The 20,742-nt window shown below is 48.3% G+C and overlaps 2 protein-coding genes and 1 pseudogene across 2 annotated transcripts in view; 2 read left to right on the top strand and 1 right to left on the bottom strand.

Annotated features, from left to right (window-relative positions):
* LOC106146313 (interferon-inducible GTPase 1-like) overlaps positions 1-14,672 on the top strand; it is a gene marked incomplete at its 5' end in the record, with an annotated part of 39,745 nt that extends 25,073 nt beyond the window's left edge. Inside the window, 1 exon segment of the mRNA XM_013508123.1 lies at positions 12,088-14,672. Within this exon segment, the coding sequence (XP_013363577.1) occupies positions 12,109-13,368 (1,260 nt within the window). The 3' untranslated portion in view covers positions 13,369-14,672.
* Positions 7,754-20,742, top strand: part of LOC102012740 (interferon-inducible GTPase 1-like) — a 78,088-nt gene continuing 65,099 nt past the window's right edge. The window contains exon 1 of the mRNA XM_013508115.1: positions 7,754-8,026. The gene's annotated coding sequence lies outside the window, so the exon portion shown is untranslated. The remainder of the gene's footprint in view (positions 8,027-20,742) is intronic.
* The window catches only part of LOC106147188, a 12,306-nt pseudogene continuing 6,358 nt past the window's right edge, over positions 14,795-20,742 (bottom strand).

Genomic DNA, 20,742 nt, shown 5'->3' with positions numbered 1-20,742 from the left:
CAAGGCTCACCCTTGTTGATCCACTGCATGTGGGTGGACAACTGGTGAGGCCCAATGTTCACACCATCCACTGGGGATTGGGAAGGTGGTCTGGAATCAGTGGGACTGTTCTACGTGCTGACCCTCTGGTGCTGCTCCCTACTTCATATCGCTTGCAGGGGCCAGAGCCCCTTAGCAAGCATTAAAACTCGAGTTTGCAGTTATTCTGAGCAGGGAGGAGCTGGACACCACTAGAGTCTGTCTGGCACTGGTCTCAGGCTGCCTCAGTCTCCCCCCGTGCCCCAGGCTGCTTGAGTCTCTACCCAGCACTCAGCACCCTGTGTCTGCCAGAGCCTCCATCTGGTACCCCACATCCATCTTGGGACCATCTGAGTCTCCACTGATCTGGGCCCCCCTGAGTCTCCGTTAGGTGACTGAAGCTAGTCTTACTTCCAACCCTGCCTCCTTCTGCCCTGCAGTACTGGTCCCAGGCCCTCTTCAGACTCTGCCTGGCTCCCTGGGCTCACCTGAGTCTCCACTCAGTACCAGTTCCCCACACCCTGTCTTGCTCACCTGAGCCTCTGCCTGGCGCTCTGGGCCCAACTGAGTCTCCACCAAGTGCCTTGCTCTTACCCGACACCTGAGCTCCTCCTGTTGCCCCACACGCCTCCTAGGACCACCTGAGTCTCCAGATGGTGCCCCACAGCACCTGGCACCTCACACTGGCCAGGTTGGTTACCAATCCATGAGGGAATAGGGTCCCTAAACCAAGACTGAGTTCAGGGTCAGATTCTGCCTTCTGGCCAAAGGACAGAAAATTGAAAACAGGAAATTCAGGTGGGTGCATTTAAGCAAATCCTAACGATGGCAAGAAGTACACTGTAGGCACACAGTCTATATGGCGCAGCAGACGGATGGGAGTGGCACAGGTGAGGTCTTATTACAGCCTTTGAGCTGGATCTACCTTGGGACTCCATGCTTACTTTTTCTTCCCTTTCCTTTCCTTTACATTTTTTGCACTGATTTAGTAGTTTCCTTTCTCTCCTTCTCTCCATCTCTCCTCTGTCTCTCTCTTTCTCTGTCTATTCCTTTTCTCCAGTTCTAGCATTTGTAGCAATGCTACTTACTTATGTTTTGTACTTGTTCCTCCCACTTTTTAAGTTCCTATCAATTTGTTTTCTTATCATGTGCTCTTTCTCAGCCATGCCCCTCTTTTCTCATTTTAACCTCTGGCCTCTCTATTCTACTCATTTTCTTCTTGCTCATCTTACTGGGCACTTCTCTTTCCTTGCTTCTTCTCCACCTTACCAGAGTACAAATATATCATTGATTTCTTAGCTATGCTCTGCCCAAAATTACAACTCTCTCTACAAGTACCTTCTCTAAACCCTCAACACTAAACCTGCATTCCAAATAGAAGACCTCCAACAGAACCTGAAGCCCTACCCATCTGTTTATTATTTCTCCTATCTGCCTCTCACCCTATTGATTCACACACCCCTTTTACCCATCCCTCCACCTTTTCCCTTCCTTTCTACCTATATATCTCAGACTACTAAGAACAATGCAGTATAGGTTGTGAAAGGCAGGGATGTCATGGTCTAAGTGTATATGTGAGATAAAAACCTATATGGAATGTATGAGCAGATTTGTTGGTGCTGTTCCAAGCAGTAGTAAATCTCTATTCACAAAACTGCATCAGGGCTCAAACCATTTAAAAAGCTAAAGAGATATGTCCACTATCTTCTAACATATCATAAAAAGACAGAATTTCATGGAAAAGATTTTTGCATAACTACAATTTCTTCTGACTCTACCCAACATCAAGCCTCAGTACATATATATATGTAAAACAAAGGCCTACAAAGTCTCCCAAGTCTACTAAGGCAGATAATCTAGGGCACACCTATGGAAATATACCAGACATTTACAAATTGTTTAAAGAAGAGATAAAGAAACTTGGCAAGTTCAAAAAACCTGACCCCAAAATTTATGAAATTATCTAACACAGTGACCAGTGTACATTTGGGGAAAATAAACAACTAGAAGAGCTGATCAAATGGTTCAAAACATAAATGACAAGTTTACCAAAGATATAAACACATAATAGAAAATTCCCATTCAACCCTCCAATTCAAAAACACAAATTGGCAAACTGAATGAAAAACACTGAGTGCAACAGTATGTTGCATTCAAGAAACACATCTAATCCAAAAAGATATGAATGACTAAAAATTGAAGGTGGAAAACAATTTTTCATGCACCAAAACCACAAAAAAAACAAAGGTAAGAACAATGAAGTTTGACCCATATCTCTCACCATGTACTAAACTAAAATCAAAATGGGTCACAAAGATCTAAACATTAAAATGAAAACATTGCACCTAATATAAGATAAAGTAGGTAAGACACTTGAAGTCATAAGTGTAGGCAAGGAATTTCTGAACAGAACTCCAAATGCACAAGAAAAAACAGAAAAAATCAACAAATGGGTTACATCAAAGTAAAAAGCTTCTGCACAGCACAGGAAATAGTAGAGTGAAGAGACAATCCAAGAACGAGAAAAATATTTGCCCATTATTTCTCAGACAGAGTACAAATGTCTAGAATATATAAAGATCTCAAAATGTTAGATCATTCAAAATAAAACACTCAATCAAGAAATGGGCAAGTGAAATAAATAGGCACTTCTCAAAAGAGGTACAAATAGCCAACAAACATTAAAAATGTTCAGCACCTCTGGCTGTCTCACAAGTTAAAACAATACTAAGATTTCACCTTAAACCAGAAAGAAGTAATCATCAAAAAGTCAAAGAGTAAAAAATGCTGGGGTGGCTGCAGTGAAAAAGGAAACCTTGTACATTGTTGGTGAGGATGGAAACTAGCACAAGTATTATGGAAATCAGTCAGAGGTTTCTAAGAGAAGTAAAACCAGCAATTCCATTTGACCCAATTATTTTCCCTCTAAGTATCCTCTCAAAAGAGCTGAAGACACGATAATATGGTAAAACACTCACACAATTCATAACAGTTAAATCCTAGAAACAGTGTGCATGTCCATCTACAGAAGAAAGAATGAAGAAAATGTAGTAACTCTGCATAATGCAACACTACTTAGCTATAAAGAATGATAAATTCAAGACATCTATAGGAAAAAAGCTATGCCTGGAAAATATAATGTTGTATGTGAGATAAATCAGACAGGAGTCCTTAAGTACCATATGGTATCTCTCTTTTGAGTAAGGCAAAGTGCAAACAAAGAGAAAAATAAGGACAGACAGAAGGAAATAAGGGTAGAGATCTTTTGCAAATTGCAATAGTTCTGGGAGACCAGGAGTGAGGTGAGACAGAGGGGAAGTAAGAAAGTGTAGCATGTGTCCTGTGCAGATCTCAAGTACCCACAGTAAATGCAAAAATTTTCTGTCACAAGCATGACTTAAGAGTAATAATAAGAATGCAAACGAGTAAAGGCATTTGGAGATTGAGAGACTGAGGTGAGCGGAACATGAGAGGGGATTAATAAGGAAGGAAGTGTGTGTGTATAACACACCTCCTCCCAGAAGGAAAGCAAAGTTCATGTGCTGCACACATGAAATAATAAATAAAATTGAAGACAAGAAAAGGAACTCAGCACTACTCTGAGAGAAAGGTAACCCTGCTTGGCAAGGACACCACGTTCACCCTTTGGCTGGGCCACTCTAGAGGCCTGGAAGACTTTGGGGAAATGCGCATTTCCTGGGACTCCATGGACAGACTCCTGGGACAGGGAGTTCAGCAACGCTGGTACAAAAGATCCCTCCTGAGCCCTGTGGACCACATCCAGAGAACTCTCAAGGCTAATTACCCCAGTATCATTTCCAAATGGTAAAAGGCTAGCAGTGACCAATACATGCACACATTCACAGGAATGCCCGTTAAATCAATCCTCGTGCAGTAACAGGACAGACTGTTGGCTACATCCACCCACCATGATACTGAACAGAGACAAAACAGAGTGAGAAATCTTAGATTTATTAAATGGAAAGATCAGGGTGTAAAGCAGGGAGGGGATGAACCAGCTGCTCACTCCCACCTGCTCCATGAGGGGACTCAGGGCCAATCACCCAGCTACACCAAGCTGAAGACCTTCAGGGCCATCACCGGACCTGCCTGCTGGCTAACAAGAGGCTCCTCTTCTCTCTGATGTTTTCTATAGTGAGGACTGAACTCGGTGCCTACTCACTCAGTTCTGTCCCTAGCCCTTCTTTACTGTTTGGGGACAGGGTTACAATAAGGCAAGCAGGGGCCTCAGACGGGCTCCTGTGAGGGATCCTGCTGCTTCAGCCCCACAGGGTCGGGGATTAGACAGGGGGCTGCAGTGAACCAGGACTAATTCTTGTTTAACCAAAGGACTGCTTGGTTTGGACCGAATGGCCTCACGAATGAGGCGGCTGACCAGCTCCTCCTAGGTGAGGACAGGATGTGGCATCCTTGCGTCATCTCAGAACCCCTGGGGATGTTATCAGATGTTGGGCACAGCCAGGAGGGAACCACCTTCTGGTAGGTGAACTCTCACCTTGGCACTGCCTCAGTGTCCTTGTGGGAGCCAGAGCACAAATTCTAGTTATAAAGGTTTGGAGTGTGGTGGCTCACTTCAAGATAACTGAAACACGGTTCATGATTCTGTGGTAATCCGAGATAAATTACCCTGCAGGTGCTTGTAGGAGGAGAGAGGGGAGACAGAGGCCAGCTTTACCCCTGCGTCTCCGGGAGACCAGGGCAGGCCTGCTGACCGAGTGGGTGGGCCAGAGACCTGTGCAGCTGGTCCCCATGGCCCTTCTCAAAGTCTCCTCCCTCCTCCCTCCTCCGCCCTCCCACCGCATGGCTGGGCTCGGGGGCAAAGCACACCCAGAGTGAGCCTGCTCTGAGACATGGGGCCCGCAGGCTGGATTCTTGCTCCAGGACTCCCTTCCCTTGTAAGGTGGAGAAGCAATTAGGTAATCTGTATGAAAATAACATACGCATTTGATCCAGTTATGCAGTTAGTCAGTGCCGTACACTATAAATGTTAGAAAAAGTACAGAAAGGTATTTGCTGAAAGTTAGTAAAGGCAGCGTTATTCTAGTGGGAAAAGGCTGTAAAGGCTCAAACATTCTTTAGTGGGGTCTCCACAGACCGCAGGTCTTCACCCCATACCAAAGAATGAGGAATCTGGGGTATGTTAACTGCAAATCTCAAGACACAGAAAGACGCATGCAGCGTGTTGCTGCTGATCCAAGAAAGAGCAAAACATCAGTGTATTTTTGCACATATCCTAGGTCAAAAATGGAAACAATCTTAGAGATAAAATGTAGTTATCTTTGGGGAGAGGGAATTCTGGCTAGAGGGGCAGGGATGAAAGCTAGATTTCAGGGAAGATGTATTGTTTGATCTTCTAACCCGTGAAATGTTTCTATAACAAAATAGCTGCACAATTAAGTGTTTATAACTACATTTATATAAATAGGAAACCCAATGAAAGAAATTAAACTCATCCAGATGTTGGCCTGATCAAACAGAAGCCATGTTAAAATTTTAAAAGTTATCATTACTATGGGGGCACGTGGCAAACCTACCCAGGTGCCCCGGCCGGTCCTAGGCCTCGTTCCTCATCCCCACTTCTGCGGTGCTGCTAGGACTGAAGAGCGCTGGTTCTTGGCGTGCGCAGCTCACACCACAAAGCCTGAGAACACATGGCAAGGACTTCAGGCTGCTGCCCTCTTGCTATAATGGCCCTGCTGCCTGCTGCGCTGAGGTGGGGAGGCCACAGCAGGGCCGGGTGGACGAGGGCTTCCGCTCCTGGAGGCCTGAGCACCACTCTCAGTGGTTCCTGTTATGGGCTGGGGTTCATGAGGATGGTTCCTGCTCTAATCTTCTCTTATCTCAACTGAAGGGTGAGCTCACACATTACTTTTGGTTTCTGTGAAGCAACAGAGGGCAGAAGGGCAGCCTGCTGTGTGAGAGAAGAGGGACAGGGCTCAGATTCAGGAAGGGATCAACACCCCTCACACTTAAACAGGAATAAAGAGATCAGGGAGGCCTGCGATTTGGGGCGACCCCCACATATACACGTGCCCACAGAGTCCAGCCACAGGCGGGTGACAGGAGCAGCCCCTGCCCACCACTGATCATGAAGGACAGGGAACGGGCGCAGGGAAGCTGCTGCCAGGTGACCCTCGGGGGGTTTGCACATCAGAGTCCTGTGTCTCAGCTCAGCATTTCTGTCTCACTGTCTTTGAGAATTTTGGTCTGGCTGGGTCAGGAACCGCGGGCCATGGCTCAGCAGCACCTTCAGAGTGGAGCATGGAAAGAGAGTGGGACCGTGAGCTCGGGGCCCAGGCCTCTGTCTCTGCCCCACGCTCCCCTGTGCGCGATGGCAGGGCAGGCGACACGCCGGGCAACAGGGGCAGCTAAGTGCAGCGTGGGCCACGCCGGGCACACTGGCTGGGGACAAGGCGATGTCTTCCCAGGTGGGGTAGAGTTCACAGCAGGGCTTGTTGGTCCCCGGAGCAGGGCCAGGCATCCAGGCTGCTCCGTGCCGTCCTCTTGGGGCCTCCCTTTCTCCACATTCCCCGTGGCTCCTAGTTGTCCCCTGGGCTCCTCCGGGATCACAGAGCTCCTCTTCTTGCCTCCTTGCCCTGTCGGTTTCCAGCTGTCGGGATCCCAGGGCCCGTGGAGGCCGCGCTGTGCTGCTGGATCCCACTGTGCTGCCGGCTTCCGGGACGCAGGGTGGACGCGTCCTGCACGGATCCCCCGGGGAGCACGGCGCTCTGCCAGCGTCCTGTTTTCCGTCTTCTGCTTCTCCTCTCTTCCCACTCCCCGCCTTACTTTGTCATTAAGTAAGGGCATTTTGACTCCATTTTTTTCCGTCGTGGGCTTCCTAGCTGTCTTTCTGAATTTTAATGACTAGAGTTTACAGTGTGCTCCTTTCACGTGACATAACACCCCTGGCCATCCGGCAATGCGACACAGCTGTGTTTGGGATCCTAGATTCAGAACGGGCCGCAGCTCCAAGAAGAACCACCCACTGAATGCAGGGTGGTGGTTGGGGGAAGCTGAGTCCTGCAGAGGGGAAGGGACAGGGAGGTGTTGTGGGTGTCACGGCCAGAGATTTCACCGATCTTGACCCGCACCGAGACCCCCCGGGGGCCCTGGTCACCAAGGCTCTGCGGCTGTCAGGCTGAGGAAGGCGTCACAAGCTGGGAGGTCCGGGGTCGGCACCCGCGGGAGAGGCTGTGGAGCTCCGTGCCCCCCAGTCCCCGCCCTTGTGAGCCCTCCGCATCACAGCACAGGGGGAGGACAGCAGCCTCCTGCTCTCCGGGAGTTCCTCCAGCGCACGAGGGAATGTGAGCTCCTTGCGGATTTTCCTCTTCTGACCTAGAGTCTCAGGAACGGCTGAGTGTCCACGCTGAGCTAAGGGACACACTCCTAACCCTGGAAACCCCGAGGCTTTCTGCAGCGCTGTGCCTGGACCGAGGCCACAGCCCACACTCGAGTCTGTTCTGCCTCCCTGCCAGAGTCTGGTCTGTGAGCGCTCACGGGGGCCCCGAGTGGCGTCAGCCCAGGACAGAGCTCGAGCCCCGTAAGTCCTGCTTCACAGCCTGTCTGGCCTGAAGCTGGAGTCTGGTAAGGGCGACCTCTCCCGTACTGGGAAAGCCCTGGCCTGCCCCCCTGCGTCCTCCTCGTATCGGTCACCATCAGGTCCGTCTCCCCGAAACGTGAGAAACCGCGACCACAGGGCCTTTCACTTTCACTGCCCAGCACTGGCTCGATTCTGGGAAGAGAGGCTTCCAGAGCTGCAGTTTCGCTTTCCTGTTCCTGGACTTTCTGTGCCCTGCACTTTGGGCCCCTCCCTTCCCTGCTGTTGCCCACATTCCTGCGTGAGGAGGGCAGAAGCCAGAGATGATTTAAGTCCTCAGAGCTCCTCAGAGCCCTTCAGCTCTTTATGGGGAAGGTCAGCACAGTTTCCCTCTGTGCTGGCCCCCGAGCCCGGCCCTGCACTGCCCGGGACGGCAGGTGCGGGCCGAAGGTGTTTCCTGTGCCCGGCTTCTCACAGCCAGCAATTCAGCTCTTCTAGCGGAACCTCAGGAGCTCAACTGTGACATTTTCTCCTAGGAACTGGTGAGTGAGAATATATTCTGGAATTAATAGAGACCTAAGAATAGACAAATCACTTGGTCATAGGGAAAAGAAACTAGACACTTAGTTTGAGCTGTGAGGGGTTTACGAGCTGAGGCGGGGGTGGTGCATGCACAGCTATGACCCATTCAGCAGTGTAGGCATCCGGACACTTTCAGACATCGGCACAGATGGACTTTCCCCCCGCACTGCTGAAGGATCCACTGAAAGACAGCAGGGTCAGTGGACAGGGCCCTTCACCGAGAGCTGACATCACACATCCCTGACTGCACATCTGAATTCTCAGGCAGAACACAGGGCTGTCATCGAACCAGAGATGCTGAGGGCCCGTGTGCCCTGTTCTGAGCCCTGTGTGCACCCCTCCCCACAAACCCCGGCTTTGGCCTTTGCCTGTCCCAAAAGAGCTCTGCACTTTGGCGGGGGTTCACCTTGGATCCCAGCCCTGATCTTAGTTTCCTAAGGACTGGATCACAGCTCCCAAGCGATCAGTGTCCTTTATCCTGCATTTCAGTGTGAGAACCATTACAATGGTCTTGCAGAGCTAAGAGGGTGCGATGGGGATTTGCGTGTTGATATTCATCTGAGGTCCTTATAGACACCGCTCACACTCCCTCCTGTCTCTCCTGCTCACACTGCGTGAGCGCACTCTGAACGGCTCTGGGATGAGGGTACGGGCATCTGGGAAAGTGCTCTGCCGCCGCTACCACAAATTAATTGTTGAGAAGAAAGTGACGTTTCACAGAATGCACTTAAACCGTGAGGTGATGTACGGGATTAGACAGCACGGGCTCGGTGCAGTTCCTGAGTGCACAGAACTTGGAGGTCCCCGTCTGTCCTCTCCCGTTCCTGTCGCCGGTCCCCAATTCCTTATCTGCTCAGGTCCTCAGCACCAGTCTCAGCAGACATGGCCACGCCCTCTGAGCTCTCCTCCGCCCTGACACCCTCTGCAAATGCCCGGAGCCAAGTCAGAATGTGTTGCAGCTGGGGTCCAGGTCTCTTTGATTTCCTGATTGGGTGCGGCTGTCCATTTCTCAGGCTTACTGATTCTGTACTTAAAAAGACCTTGTTTCCCAAAGGAGGTCCCAAGAGGCTGCTTTCTGCACAGCAAGGAGATGCCCCTTCAGCTGCCAGTGACCGAGGTTTTACCTCTCATTTATGTGAAGAAAAGTCCTACAGTGCCTGGCACCGACACCATGGCCTTTAGTGGCCAGTGGTTCCCTTACCCACCCGGTGACATGCAGGCCTTCTTCATGCTCCTTCCCATGGAAAAAGCTTGCATCCCTTGTCGCTACACCGAACCAGATCTTGCATACCTGCTCAGAAAAGGTATTTTTCAAACTGTTCTTGCTATCCTCTGTCCCTCTGGGCTGCAGCAGGTGATTTCCAGGAGGCCTCTGAAGGAGGGAGCTGATCCCACACTGTTGTGAAGGGAATGCTTCAGCCTGTCTTCTGCCTGGGTGTGTTCTTGATTCTTGCTATAAAACATGTAACTACATCTCTATGAGGTTAAGGGTAGAGGTATTCCATAGCATTCTTTATAGTTTGTCCTGGGATTATGGTTCCTTTTCTGCCTAGACTGCAGGGATAAGTCTTCTGTTGTCAAAGAGGTGGAGGTATTGAGGACTCCAGAACCGGGTACATCCCACTGCTCACATCCGAAAGGTAACAGAGGGACCTCTTTGGTCTGCCTCACCTCACAGAAACCCCCTTCTGCCACTCCTGCAGGCTTTGTGCACCTCTTGTGTTCTCCTCACGACTCTCTCTGCCTGATCAGTTCCCCAGTGGCTTCTCTCCCTGCCTGGCTGTTGGCCCCTTTACTGCACAAGCTGCAGTCTGCTCAGGAGTGGGCTCCCAGGACAGGTGGGCCGGTCCTTGCATGACCCAAGTGCATAATCCAGCATGTTCTCCTTCTTCTTTGTATTATTTTATGCTTTAAGCAGTTTCAGTTTCAGAGAGAAGAGAAAGAAAATCCCTATATGCGCTCTCCCTACATATGCACAGTCTGTCCACTATCCGCACCCTCCACCAGAGCGGTGCATTTGGGGCAACAGAGGAGCCCGCGTGACACGCCGTAATCACCTAAAATCAGTCATTTAGAGTTGGCTCTTGTGTGGTACACTTAAGGGTTGGGCAAGTGTGTAATGCCTCGTGTGCAGACTGATCGCGTCATTGCAAGTATTCCCACCCCCCAAAACATCTTCTGTGTTGTGCATTTTCATCACTCCTAATCCCTGACAAACACGGATATTTCAAGTATTTTCCATTACTTTGATTTATCCTAAATTTCATGGAATTAGAACCAGATAGCAGGTAGTCTCCTGACTTCTTTCATTTACTAATGTGCATTAGAGGTTTTCTTTCCTTCAAGTCTTCTCTTGGAGTACTGACTCATTCCTTTTTAATCACTGAGTAATATTCTATTCTCCAGAGGCATGACAATTTGTTAAGCCATTTACCTACTGTATAACAGCCTTGTTGCTTTTAAGGTTTGGTATTCTGCAAAAAGCTTCTAGGAACATCAATGTACATGTTTTTATGTGAACAAAAGTTCTCAACTATTTAGTGTAAATATACAGGGTCTCAATACTAAGTATATTTCCTTCTTTAAAAAACTGCCAAACTCTTCCAAAAGGATTGCCATTTTGAATTCCCACCTGGGGTGGAGAACCATCCCGCTGTCCCACATCTTGGCCAGCATGGGTTGTGGTCAGAGTTCAGACTGGTGCTGCTCCTGCTGCTGTGTAGTGATCTCTCATCACTATTCTCATTTGTGTTTCTCTCGCGGCATATGGGGTGGAGTGTATTTTCACGTGTACCTCTGCTCTGGTGAGTGTCTGCTAACATCTTTCTCTGGTTTTTACTCATGTTGTTCCTTTTCTTGTTTTTTCAGTTTTAAAGATCTTTGTGTGTTCTGTGTGATAGTCCTTTATCGGATGAGTGTTTGTAATTTGAAGACTGAGCCCAGAGCCCTTGCACTCAGCTACCTGCCCGGTTCTTTTTAATGTTTTTGAGACAGGACCTTGCTGAATTTCCCAGGCTGAGCTTCTACTTGTGATCTTTCTGCTTTAGCCTCCCCTGCCAACCCCGCACGCCTATGCTACAGTTAGAGGCACATGGTACCATACCCAGCTCTTTCACAATTATGTTTTTGCCAGTCAGTGGATTTGTCCTTGTATGCTCTTGATATTGTCTTCCATAATTTTTTAAAATTTTAACAACTCCACATTACCAATTATATCTTCCATGGATGGATTTCTGTTGTACGGAAAAATCGTCTCCATACCCCAGGTCATAGGGTTTCACCGTTGTTTTCTCCTTTCATTCTATGTTCAAGTCTACACCACACCTTACTTTTTGTGAATGGTGTACGTGTGGCTGTCTGGTTGTTCAGGCATTTCTCCCGAAACACGTCTTTGCTTCATTCTTGGCCATCACACCTTAGACTAAGATCGGTGGAGTACACTGAAGGACGTCCATTTCTGCACTCCACTCGGCTGCACTGGTCTGTCTGCCTACTCTTTCATGAGCATTGCACGTCCTGATGAGCACAGCTGTAGTTTGTAGCCAGGTGTTGGTGTCACACTCCGGTGTGAAGTGTTTTGGTGCTGGTTCTAATCCTGCCCTTGGAGATGGGCGGCCACATTCAAACATTATTTTCCTAACACAGAAATAACAAAGCAATCTGAGCAAAGGGGAAGGGCCACACATGTTTCAGTGGAAAATCAGATTAGAAATCAATGAAGAGTCTTCTAAAGGGGCAGGGAAGTCCAAGGCAAGGCAAGGGGCTGGGGAAGGGGCAACTCTGCACCAAGCCTGGACTCCTGGGGGCGCCCATGAGAAACTTTCCCGGTTACAGTGTGGGACCTGCACTGGGGTGCTGCAGGATCCTGACAGGAAATCGAGGCCTTTCCTGCTGTGCTAACCTGGACCTTGCCTGTGTTCTTCTTCTAGAGTCCCCGACTGCTCACAGCCATGGGTCAGTGGTTCTCCACAGACGCCAACACAGAGAGTGCTAACTTGGCCTCCAGCGTCAACCAGTATTTAAAAAATTTCAAGTTGGAAAGTAGAATCCTCTCTGAGGAAACCAGGGTGCTGATTCAGTATTTTCTGGAGAAAGGGGATGTTCCAAAAGCAATTTCTATAGTTAATTCTGTATTCAAAGTCATCGAGAACGCTCCCCTGAGCATTGCCGTGACCGGGGAGAGTGGAGCCGGAAAATCCACTCTGATCAATGCCCTGCGGGGCATGGGGCATGAAGAGGAAGGTTCGGCTGCCACTGGGGCAGTGGAGACCACCATGGAGAGAACTGAGTACAAGCACCCGAAGTTTCCCAATGTGTCGATATGGGACCTGCCCGGCATTGGGACCACCAATTTCCCTCCCGAAAAATATCTGAGGGAAGTAAAGTTTGCTGAGTATGACTTTTTCCTGCTCGTCTCTGCCGCCCGCTTCAAATACAGTGACGCAGAATTGGCCAAAGCCATTGCCAAAATGAAGAAGAACTTTTATTTTGTGCGAACAAAAATTGATATGGATTTAGCCAGTGAGGAAAAAGCTAAACCTACAACCTTCAGAAAGGATGTCATCCTGGGAAAGATGTCAGATGACTGTGTGAAAAACCTGCAGGGAGCCCAAGTGACAGCCAGTGAAATATTCTTAGTCTCCAGCCTGGATAGGTCTGACTATGACTTCCCTAAGTTGGAGACCACGCTGCTGAGGGACCTGCCCGCTCACAAGCGTCACATCTTCATGCAGTGCCTGCCCAGTGTCACCGAGGCTGCCATTGATCGGAAGAGAGATGCCCTGAAGCAGATGATGTTCCTGGATGCCCTGAAGCGTGGAGCAACAGCCACCATCCCCTTCACGGGTCACGTCACTGACAAGGACATAGAGAAGCTGGAGGAGATCTTAACCCAGTACAGGTCTGACTTTGGGCTGGATGATGCCTCGCTAGAAAACGTGGCCAAGGATTTGCACGTGTCCGTGCAGGACCTCAAGGCAAACCTTCAGTCTCCCCGCTTGCTGTCAGCCGACAGCCACGAATCCTTAGTGGAAAACTTGAAGGAGGGTATGGAGGCCATTTCTTCAGTCACTGGAGAATTTATTGCCGCTGGCCTTTACTTTACAATGGTCTTTTATTTGCAGTATTATTTCCTTGACACTGTGGCAAGTGATGCGAAAGCTCTCCTTAACAAAGAAGATCTTTTTCATGCCTCTGGCAGCTATGATTAAGGCTAGAAAATAGGGAAACTGAGGCAGCTGGCCTCTGCCTTAACCCCACTGCTCCCATGGCCCTGGGCGCAGGGAAGGTGGCTTAGGGTTTCCTGAGGCAGCTGGGCCAGGCTGTGATGCAAGCAGATGTGACCACTATTGGGTCTACAAAGCAATAAAGTACAGTAATCTGAAATCTCATACCAAGAGGACAGAACATCTCACTGCCTGCTGCTTCCTTCCCATCCTGGACTCCTCTTAGTGAAGACACAACAGTCAAAAATTGCTGGCACATTAGCAAGACTTGCAAAAATATCTCTGAATGTATGCTTACACAGCATGTTTTTAGAGTTCCTGGCATTCTGCTACAAATGTACATGTCCTGGTCATCAACAGGACAATTAATTTTGACTGATGTGCTTCTTATTTGCTTTAGGTTATCATTTTCTTAGGTAAACATGAAAGATAATGAAGTAAAAATTGTGCAACAGATCAGGAAAGAAAAATGCCACTTGAGTCAGACTTTCATCCGGGAGCCTCAAGCGAGGGCTAGGGAACAAGGTGAGAATGCCATGCAAGGGGTGCGTGCTGCTGGCTTAGGTGCTCCTGGGTTGTTAACATGGCATGTTTTTTGACAGAACATGAGAGACGAAGGAATAAGAGAAAAAAAGATAATACTAAAAGTGCACTGAAAATAAAAAGAACTAAAGTTCCTTAGATATATGAAAACATGCCTAAATTTTCATATAATAAATGAAATTATAGTAGAAACAATCTACCTGAGATAGCATTTCTCACCTATAGTGTGGCAGAAAAATTAAAAAACTTAAAAAATTAGCGTGTAGCTTAACACCATACTCAGACAAGATGTGCTCCTCTGGCCTGCCCCACAGCTAGACCACAAACCCAATCAGCCTAGACTGACCGCATCCAGCTGCTTTCCACAGATAGTCTGGTCCTTGTCAACTTGTCCCAGGCCAGCAGCAGTGCTTCGGTTTTCCCACCTAAAAACATATCCAGTTTTGCTAACCTGTTCCAAGGACTCTCTAGCCTAGTCAAGGACAAGGACATAAGTGATTTCACTTACCTGCTCTCTCCAACTCCCTCCCAAGATTTGCCCACCTTATAATCATCGATCTGTCCAACTGAATCTGCCCAGTCTGCCTAATGACATATGACACAGTCTAAAACTGATTCCCTATCCGCTTTTGTACTTCCTGCTTGCAAACCCTATATAACCAACGCTGGCTTGGGGCTCATGATTCAGAGAGCATCTTCCCACCAGCCCACCGACCTGCCTACGTAATAAATGGTTTGCCATCCAACTCCTTGGTGGGGAGCATCTTCATTTCAGTTCAGTACCAGTTCTACAATAATCGTATCTGAAAAAATTGCAAACTCTAATTTATGGGTAAAACTGTAGAAAATGATTTCTTGCATATAAAGATGCTGACAATAGAAAAATGATACAACCTATACTGTAGGGTATTGGGCAATGCCTATGAAAATTACACATATATTTGTAAAAGTAGAGGGCTCCTTTGGATCATATTTCATTATTAAGGTCCTTAGCACATGAATGAGGGTTTCCTGAAAAGCCTCTACAGAGCTGACATTTTCTATTCCAGATCGATCTGCAGATACCAGGATAACTGCTGTAAGCAAACTCATCTCCTCATCGCTTGGCTGGAGAGCATTTAGCTTCTCACTAAAGTGAAACATGGGGTTTAGCAGGTGCCCTGCTCCCATTTGGTGTAAGTCATCCACTCAAAAAGGTGATAGGACACGCCTTTGTGTCAAATAAGGATGCACACTATACCATCACAACCTCAAAAGTCCGAGCCTTTGAAAGGTCGACCTGGTCGTTCTGACAGAAGTTCCTGAGCCCAGAATAAACTTTGCAATTTCACCACTTCTTTCACTGCTGCTGTGAGACTCATCAAAAGTTCTTCCCAGATTTCCCACCCCGATTTATGTGGATCCACATATGGAGACTTACTCGTTGGACAAACCAGACACACCCTCCCTCCACTGCTGCACATGTAACTATTCTTATTCTCAGTCTGAGAATATCCATCAGAGTATGGGATTGGCACTCCATCCCAAGCTCTCTGAGTGTAAGCATTGGAGAAGTCCATACAGCGTCCATTTGCGATACAAATATGTGCCCCCTGGGGCAACGCCTTATGTTCCTCCCTTTGTACTATCCGTTGACACTGAGGTGCTGCCGGCTCTCACAGGGGAAAGGCTGCTCAGCCCGTGACCGTGATGGCCGTGATTTAAATTCTGTTGCTCCATGTTCTGGGCAATCTGCTCTCCCCTCTGGGGCTGCGTGCTCCCTGCTGAGTTTCGTGCTGCTCTCGATTACTCATAAAGGAGCCCTTGTGCGCTCTGGTCACCATGCCAATCACTTCTCCCTTTGCAAAGTCAGGGGAGGAAGGAGACCAGCCTTGGATGTGTTCTTGCTCCAGCTGGGGTCTGGGTCCCAGGTGCTCCTGGGCAGGTGCTATGGAAAACAAGATACCTGACTTTTATAGACCCATAAGTAACAAAATGTGCACTCCAGAGAGAAGGAGAAAGTTTTATTTGGCTAGCCTGGCTCAGAGAAGCCTGTGCTTTGTAACTTCTGAGCCTCAGAAATAGTGTTACAAAGATTTTTTTATAGTTTGTGGCAGGAGAAACTAGCTCAAAGAAAGTTATTCAAAAACTGCAGGTTTGTAGCGTTAGTCATCTGGTCTACCTCTGTCAGGTAGGAGATGTAACCTAAGAGGAGGGGCCTGGGGACAGGCGCCACAAGTTAGGGAGTGGAGCGTGATATGGGAGGGGGAGCAGAGGAGGGGGGATTTAGAGACCTGTGAACTCCATTAGCATATCCAAGTGAAGCTCAAGATGGAGGAGCTGGAATGTGCTCACTGAGGGCAAAAGGACTGCTGTCCAGCCAGGCAGAAGATAGCCCTTTCAAGAGACCAGTTTCTTCTTCAGTGAGGCTGTCGGTTCCACAGCGCCCGCTGGAAGGGGCCGAGCGGCCTGCCTCACCTGGGACGGAGGCAGCAGTGGGGGGCAGTGGTCTGGGTGCCCTCCCCGAGGGCCTGCAGGAGAGGCTGAGTGACCCGGAGCCAGGCACACGAGATTACACGTGTATTTGACCCAGTGATTCCACTTGTAGAGCACTACACCATCAACTTGGAGAAGTTAAACAAAAAACAAAGTATATGCTGAAAAGTGCTGAAATGGGAAGACTGTGAACAGCTCCAATGCTCCTTACTAGGGTTCACCCACAAAAGAGAAGCCTTCACACCCAAGCCAGTGAATGGGGTGACCCTGCAATGTCACCTCAAGAATACACTCAGTGCAAAAGAGAAGGTGTAGAAACATGTATAAAATAAGTTACACTAGGTCCAAGAAAGTCCAAAACACAAGCACATTTTTGTACATATCTTAGACTGAAGAGCTAAAACAACTAATAAATAAGTAATTATCTTCAGGGAAGATCTGGTTCTGGGTTGAGGAGCAGGGGTACAATCAGGATTTCATTAATTACATATTATTTCATCTTACCCACGAAAATGTTTATATAGCTCAAGTTTAAATAATTAAAATTTAAGACTACATTTAAGCAAACACAAAATAAAATCTAACAAAACAGCCTCCTGTTTGGCATAATCAAACACAAGACATTGCAAGATATTAAAATATACTATTTGAAAGTAAATTGCTGGTGAAATGCATCACATGGGCGGGAAGAAACTAAAGATATCTTTTGCTTTTTTCAGTAGCAGTGTTGATAATAACAAAGGTACTTGCAGTGTTGTGGTTTCTCGGGGAAGGTAACGCACTGTCCCACTACCATGAAGCAAACACATCAATTACGTTAATGTCACTAGAGAACAAGACTTTCCTAACAAACTAGACATTGATGTAAACGACAACAGAGTGAGAATCTTATTGGAAATAAGAAGTAGAAGTTGGTGATATTTTATTTTAGAAAGAGCAAGTTTTTAACTCTGTGAAGGGTTAGTACAGGCCTGTGGTAATGAACACTCCAGGAACAAGGAACACTCCCATTGCGGGGACTGTGGCCTCAGAACGGAGCTCCACCACCATTGTCTGGAGCAGATTTGGACCAGGGCCTCTCAGTCTGCTGCAGCGAGCATCAAGGTAAGACTGAATTACACGGTCACAACACAGCAGAGCTGTCAGACAGTGCCATGTTTCTCTCAAGGGGCTCAGCAGACAACCTGAGAAAGTTACTGCTGGAAAAAAGGTAGACTAATTTGAGAATCCATGTGTATGACAAGGCAGTAAATTGAAATACGTCAAACTTGTCTCAATCAATAAGGTCGAAGTGCAATGAGAATACACGCATTTGTGAACTCTGCAGTATGCTAAGGAGCACACTCTTTATGTTGAAACCTGCTATACAAAGAGGTGACTCGATGTTCATACTGCTTTTTATGTGGGAGAACTGAGCTTCCCTTTCCCATATGAATTGCATAGTAACTGTTGATGAGAACATTCTCTGGTATCAATTTTCCACCAAGAAATGCAATCAGAATATTAACATTTTACAAGGCTTAAAGAAGTATGGCCCATGGCCAAGCTCACCAGATTATATATTTTTGGATGTAAATTATATTTCAGTAAAATTGGGGCAGCCAGACATGCTGGCACATACCTGTATTGCAAGTATTCTGTGAGGCTGAGGCAGGAGACTAGCAACTTTGAGCCCTGCCTGGGCAACTTAATGACTTAGGAAAACACTGTCTGAGAGTAAAAACATATAGTTTAGTGGGAGTGCTCCCTTTTTGCAAAAGGAAAAAAAGAAAAAAAATAGTGAATCTAGGTCATGAGCATCCCTGATTGCTAGCAAATGGAGCCATGAGCAGGTAATACTTACCTACCTCCCAGCTGAACTACAGAAACATCAGTAAGAAGTTTTCTTGCTTGACACCCAGAGATCCCCAAAAGGTTCAGGAAGTACTGAGAGCAAAGGACCATATTAAATGAGGTCAATTTCCAGTAGGTTTTCTTTAATAACTTTCAAGGAAAAGAACAAAAGCAGAGGTGATAGGGGACTTGTGAATCAAAAGGGAACTCAGAGGATTAGCAACTAACAGGAATGTGTGGACTTTCTGTAGCACCTGATTCAAATACTAAAAATCTTGATTAGAAAACTATAGAAATTCAAACACTGTGAACTTTCTGATGCAATTGAATAACTGTCAGTTTTTATGCATGACAATTGCATTGTTTTAAAATACATAAAAAGTGTCATTTTATGTTGCTTAAAATATTTAAGGCTGACATAAAGTGTAAAATTTTCATTAAAAATTCTGGTGGGGAATATACACAGATGGAACAAATCCGCTATGTGTTGATAATTATTTATCTGAGGGTATAGCTATAGTAACACTGTCTCCTTCAAACTTTCCACTGAGAGGCTAGATACATGGATTGTTAAGACCCAGAGAGCAGAATTTTAAACTCCAGAAATGACACTATGGGGAAAGCCAGTGCAGCACGCCTCCGTTATATAAGAAAGTCCTGTTCAGAGTGCACACATGCGTTTATTCTGCTTTTGACACAATCCCCTGGAATGCCAGCCTCAAGGAGAGCGGAGCCCGACCGTCCGGTAAACGTCATGTCCCTCACAGTGTGGCTTTCCTCCTCGCGGCTTTGCTGCCTGCACCTAGCGGACAGTGCCGCTCACGCTGGGTTCTCAGTGCCACGGAAGCCGCTCGGCTCACTCACGCTGACCCCAATAGCCATGCCCCAAATATCTCATTTCCGAAATCCTCACCCCCCCTCCTTCACTGGGAGCTTTACCCATGCTCCCTTCCGATTGCAGGCCCGTGGGCATCGGCACAGGGAGGGACCCCTCCAGGACTCAGGTCCTCTTGGGCAGGAGTGAGGGCGAGAAGCCAAAGCGGCCTCCAGCCCACGTCCTGGCAGCGTGAAGCCCCTGGTTAAAGCTGCGTGGAGCTGTGAGCCGTCCCCACCCAGCTGCGGTCTCCCTTCCAAGCCAGAGCAGTGCCGGGCACCACTGCAGGGTCCAGTCGGCCTCTGTGGGGGCCGCTCCTTGTCACCACCCAGGCATGAGTCTTGCTTTGCAGCTGTCCCGCCGCGCTGCCCCTGCCTACCTCCCCAGGTGCCACGGCAGCCATGGGGCTGCTGCCTCACCTCAAGCGGGGGCCTTCCCAGGGGTTCTCAATTGAGTGTCCTATTTTTGTCAGTACAAGTTCACAGAACACAATGAGCACATTCAGCTTGGAGCGTGGGCACATGTACGTGACACCTGAAATCCTTTTACCTCGCTGGCTTTGAAGAGAGCCGTTCCACACACTGCTCAGTCCACATCACACAGCCTAAGAACACATGGGAAGGAGTTTCAGGCTCCCGCCATCTTGTTGTAATGGACCGGGCTCTGCCGCCCTCTGTGCTGAGGTCGGGGCTGAGCCCTGGGGCCGACAGCAGGGCCGGGTGGCTGAGGGCTTCCGCTCCCACAGGCCTGAGCACCGCTCCGGAGGGCTCTTGTTTTCATCTGGGGTTCATGAGTGTTGTTCCTTTGAAAACATAATCATCTCTTACCTGAACTGAAGGTGAAAGCAAATGGTACGTTGGTCTCTGTGAAGCAACACATGGCAGAAAGTCAGCCTGCTGTGTGAGAGAAGAGGGACAGGGCCCAGTCCAGGAAGGGATCAACACTGGTGATACCTAAACAGGAATAAAGAGATCGGGGGAGGAGGGGCACGATACTTTGGGGTGACCCCCCTCCGGTGCGCCAGCTGAGTCCAGCCACAGGCTGGAGACAGAAGCAGCCCCTGCCTACCACTGATCATGAAGGACAGGGAACGGGCGCAGGGAAACTGCTGCCAGGTACCACTCAGGGAGGTTTGTACATCGCGTCCCTGCTGCTCAGCTCAGCATTTCTATCTCACCGTCTTTGAGAATTTTGGTCTGGCTGGGTCAGGAACCGCGGGCCACGGCTCAGCAGCACCTTCAGAGTGGAGCATGGAAAGAGTGTGGGACCGTGAGCTCGGGGCCCAGGCCTCTGTCTCTGCCCCACGCTCCCCTGTGCGCGATGGCAGGGCAGGTGACACGCCGGGCAACAGGGGCAGCTAAGTGCAGCGTGGGCCACGCCGGGCAACTGGCTGGCAAGGCGATGTCCTCTCAGGTGGGGAGAGTGTCTTGGTTACTTTTTTCTCACTACTGGGACAACATACCTGACGCCCAAAATGAAGGAAGGAAAGGTTTATTTCACTTACAACTCGTGGAAGTTTCAGTCCGTACTTGGCAGATTATAAGGCAGAGTGGCACGTGGCAGAGAGCTGCATCTCAGGGCGGCAGCCACAGCTAAGCAACAACCACACACCAGGGCGCAATGGGGGAGGAATG

Source organism: Chinchilla lanigera, unplaced genomic scaffold, assembly GCF_000276665.1.
Source record: "Chinchilla lanigera isolate Chin_1 unplaced genomic scaffold, ChiLan1.0 scaffold00007, whole genome shotgun sequence".
Classification (NCBI taxonomy): domain Eukaryota; kingdom Metazoa; phylum Chordata; class Mammalia; order Rodentia; family Chinchillidae; genus Chinchilla; species Chinchilla lanigera.
The sequence above is the reverse complement of the archived record's forward strand: the minus strand, read 5'-3'. Positions and strand labels throughout refer to the sequence as shown.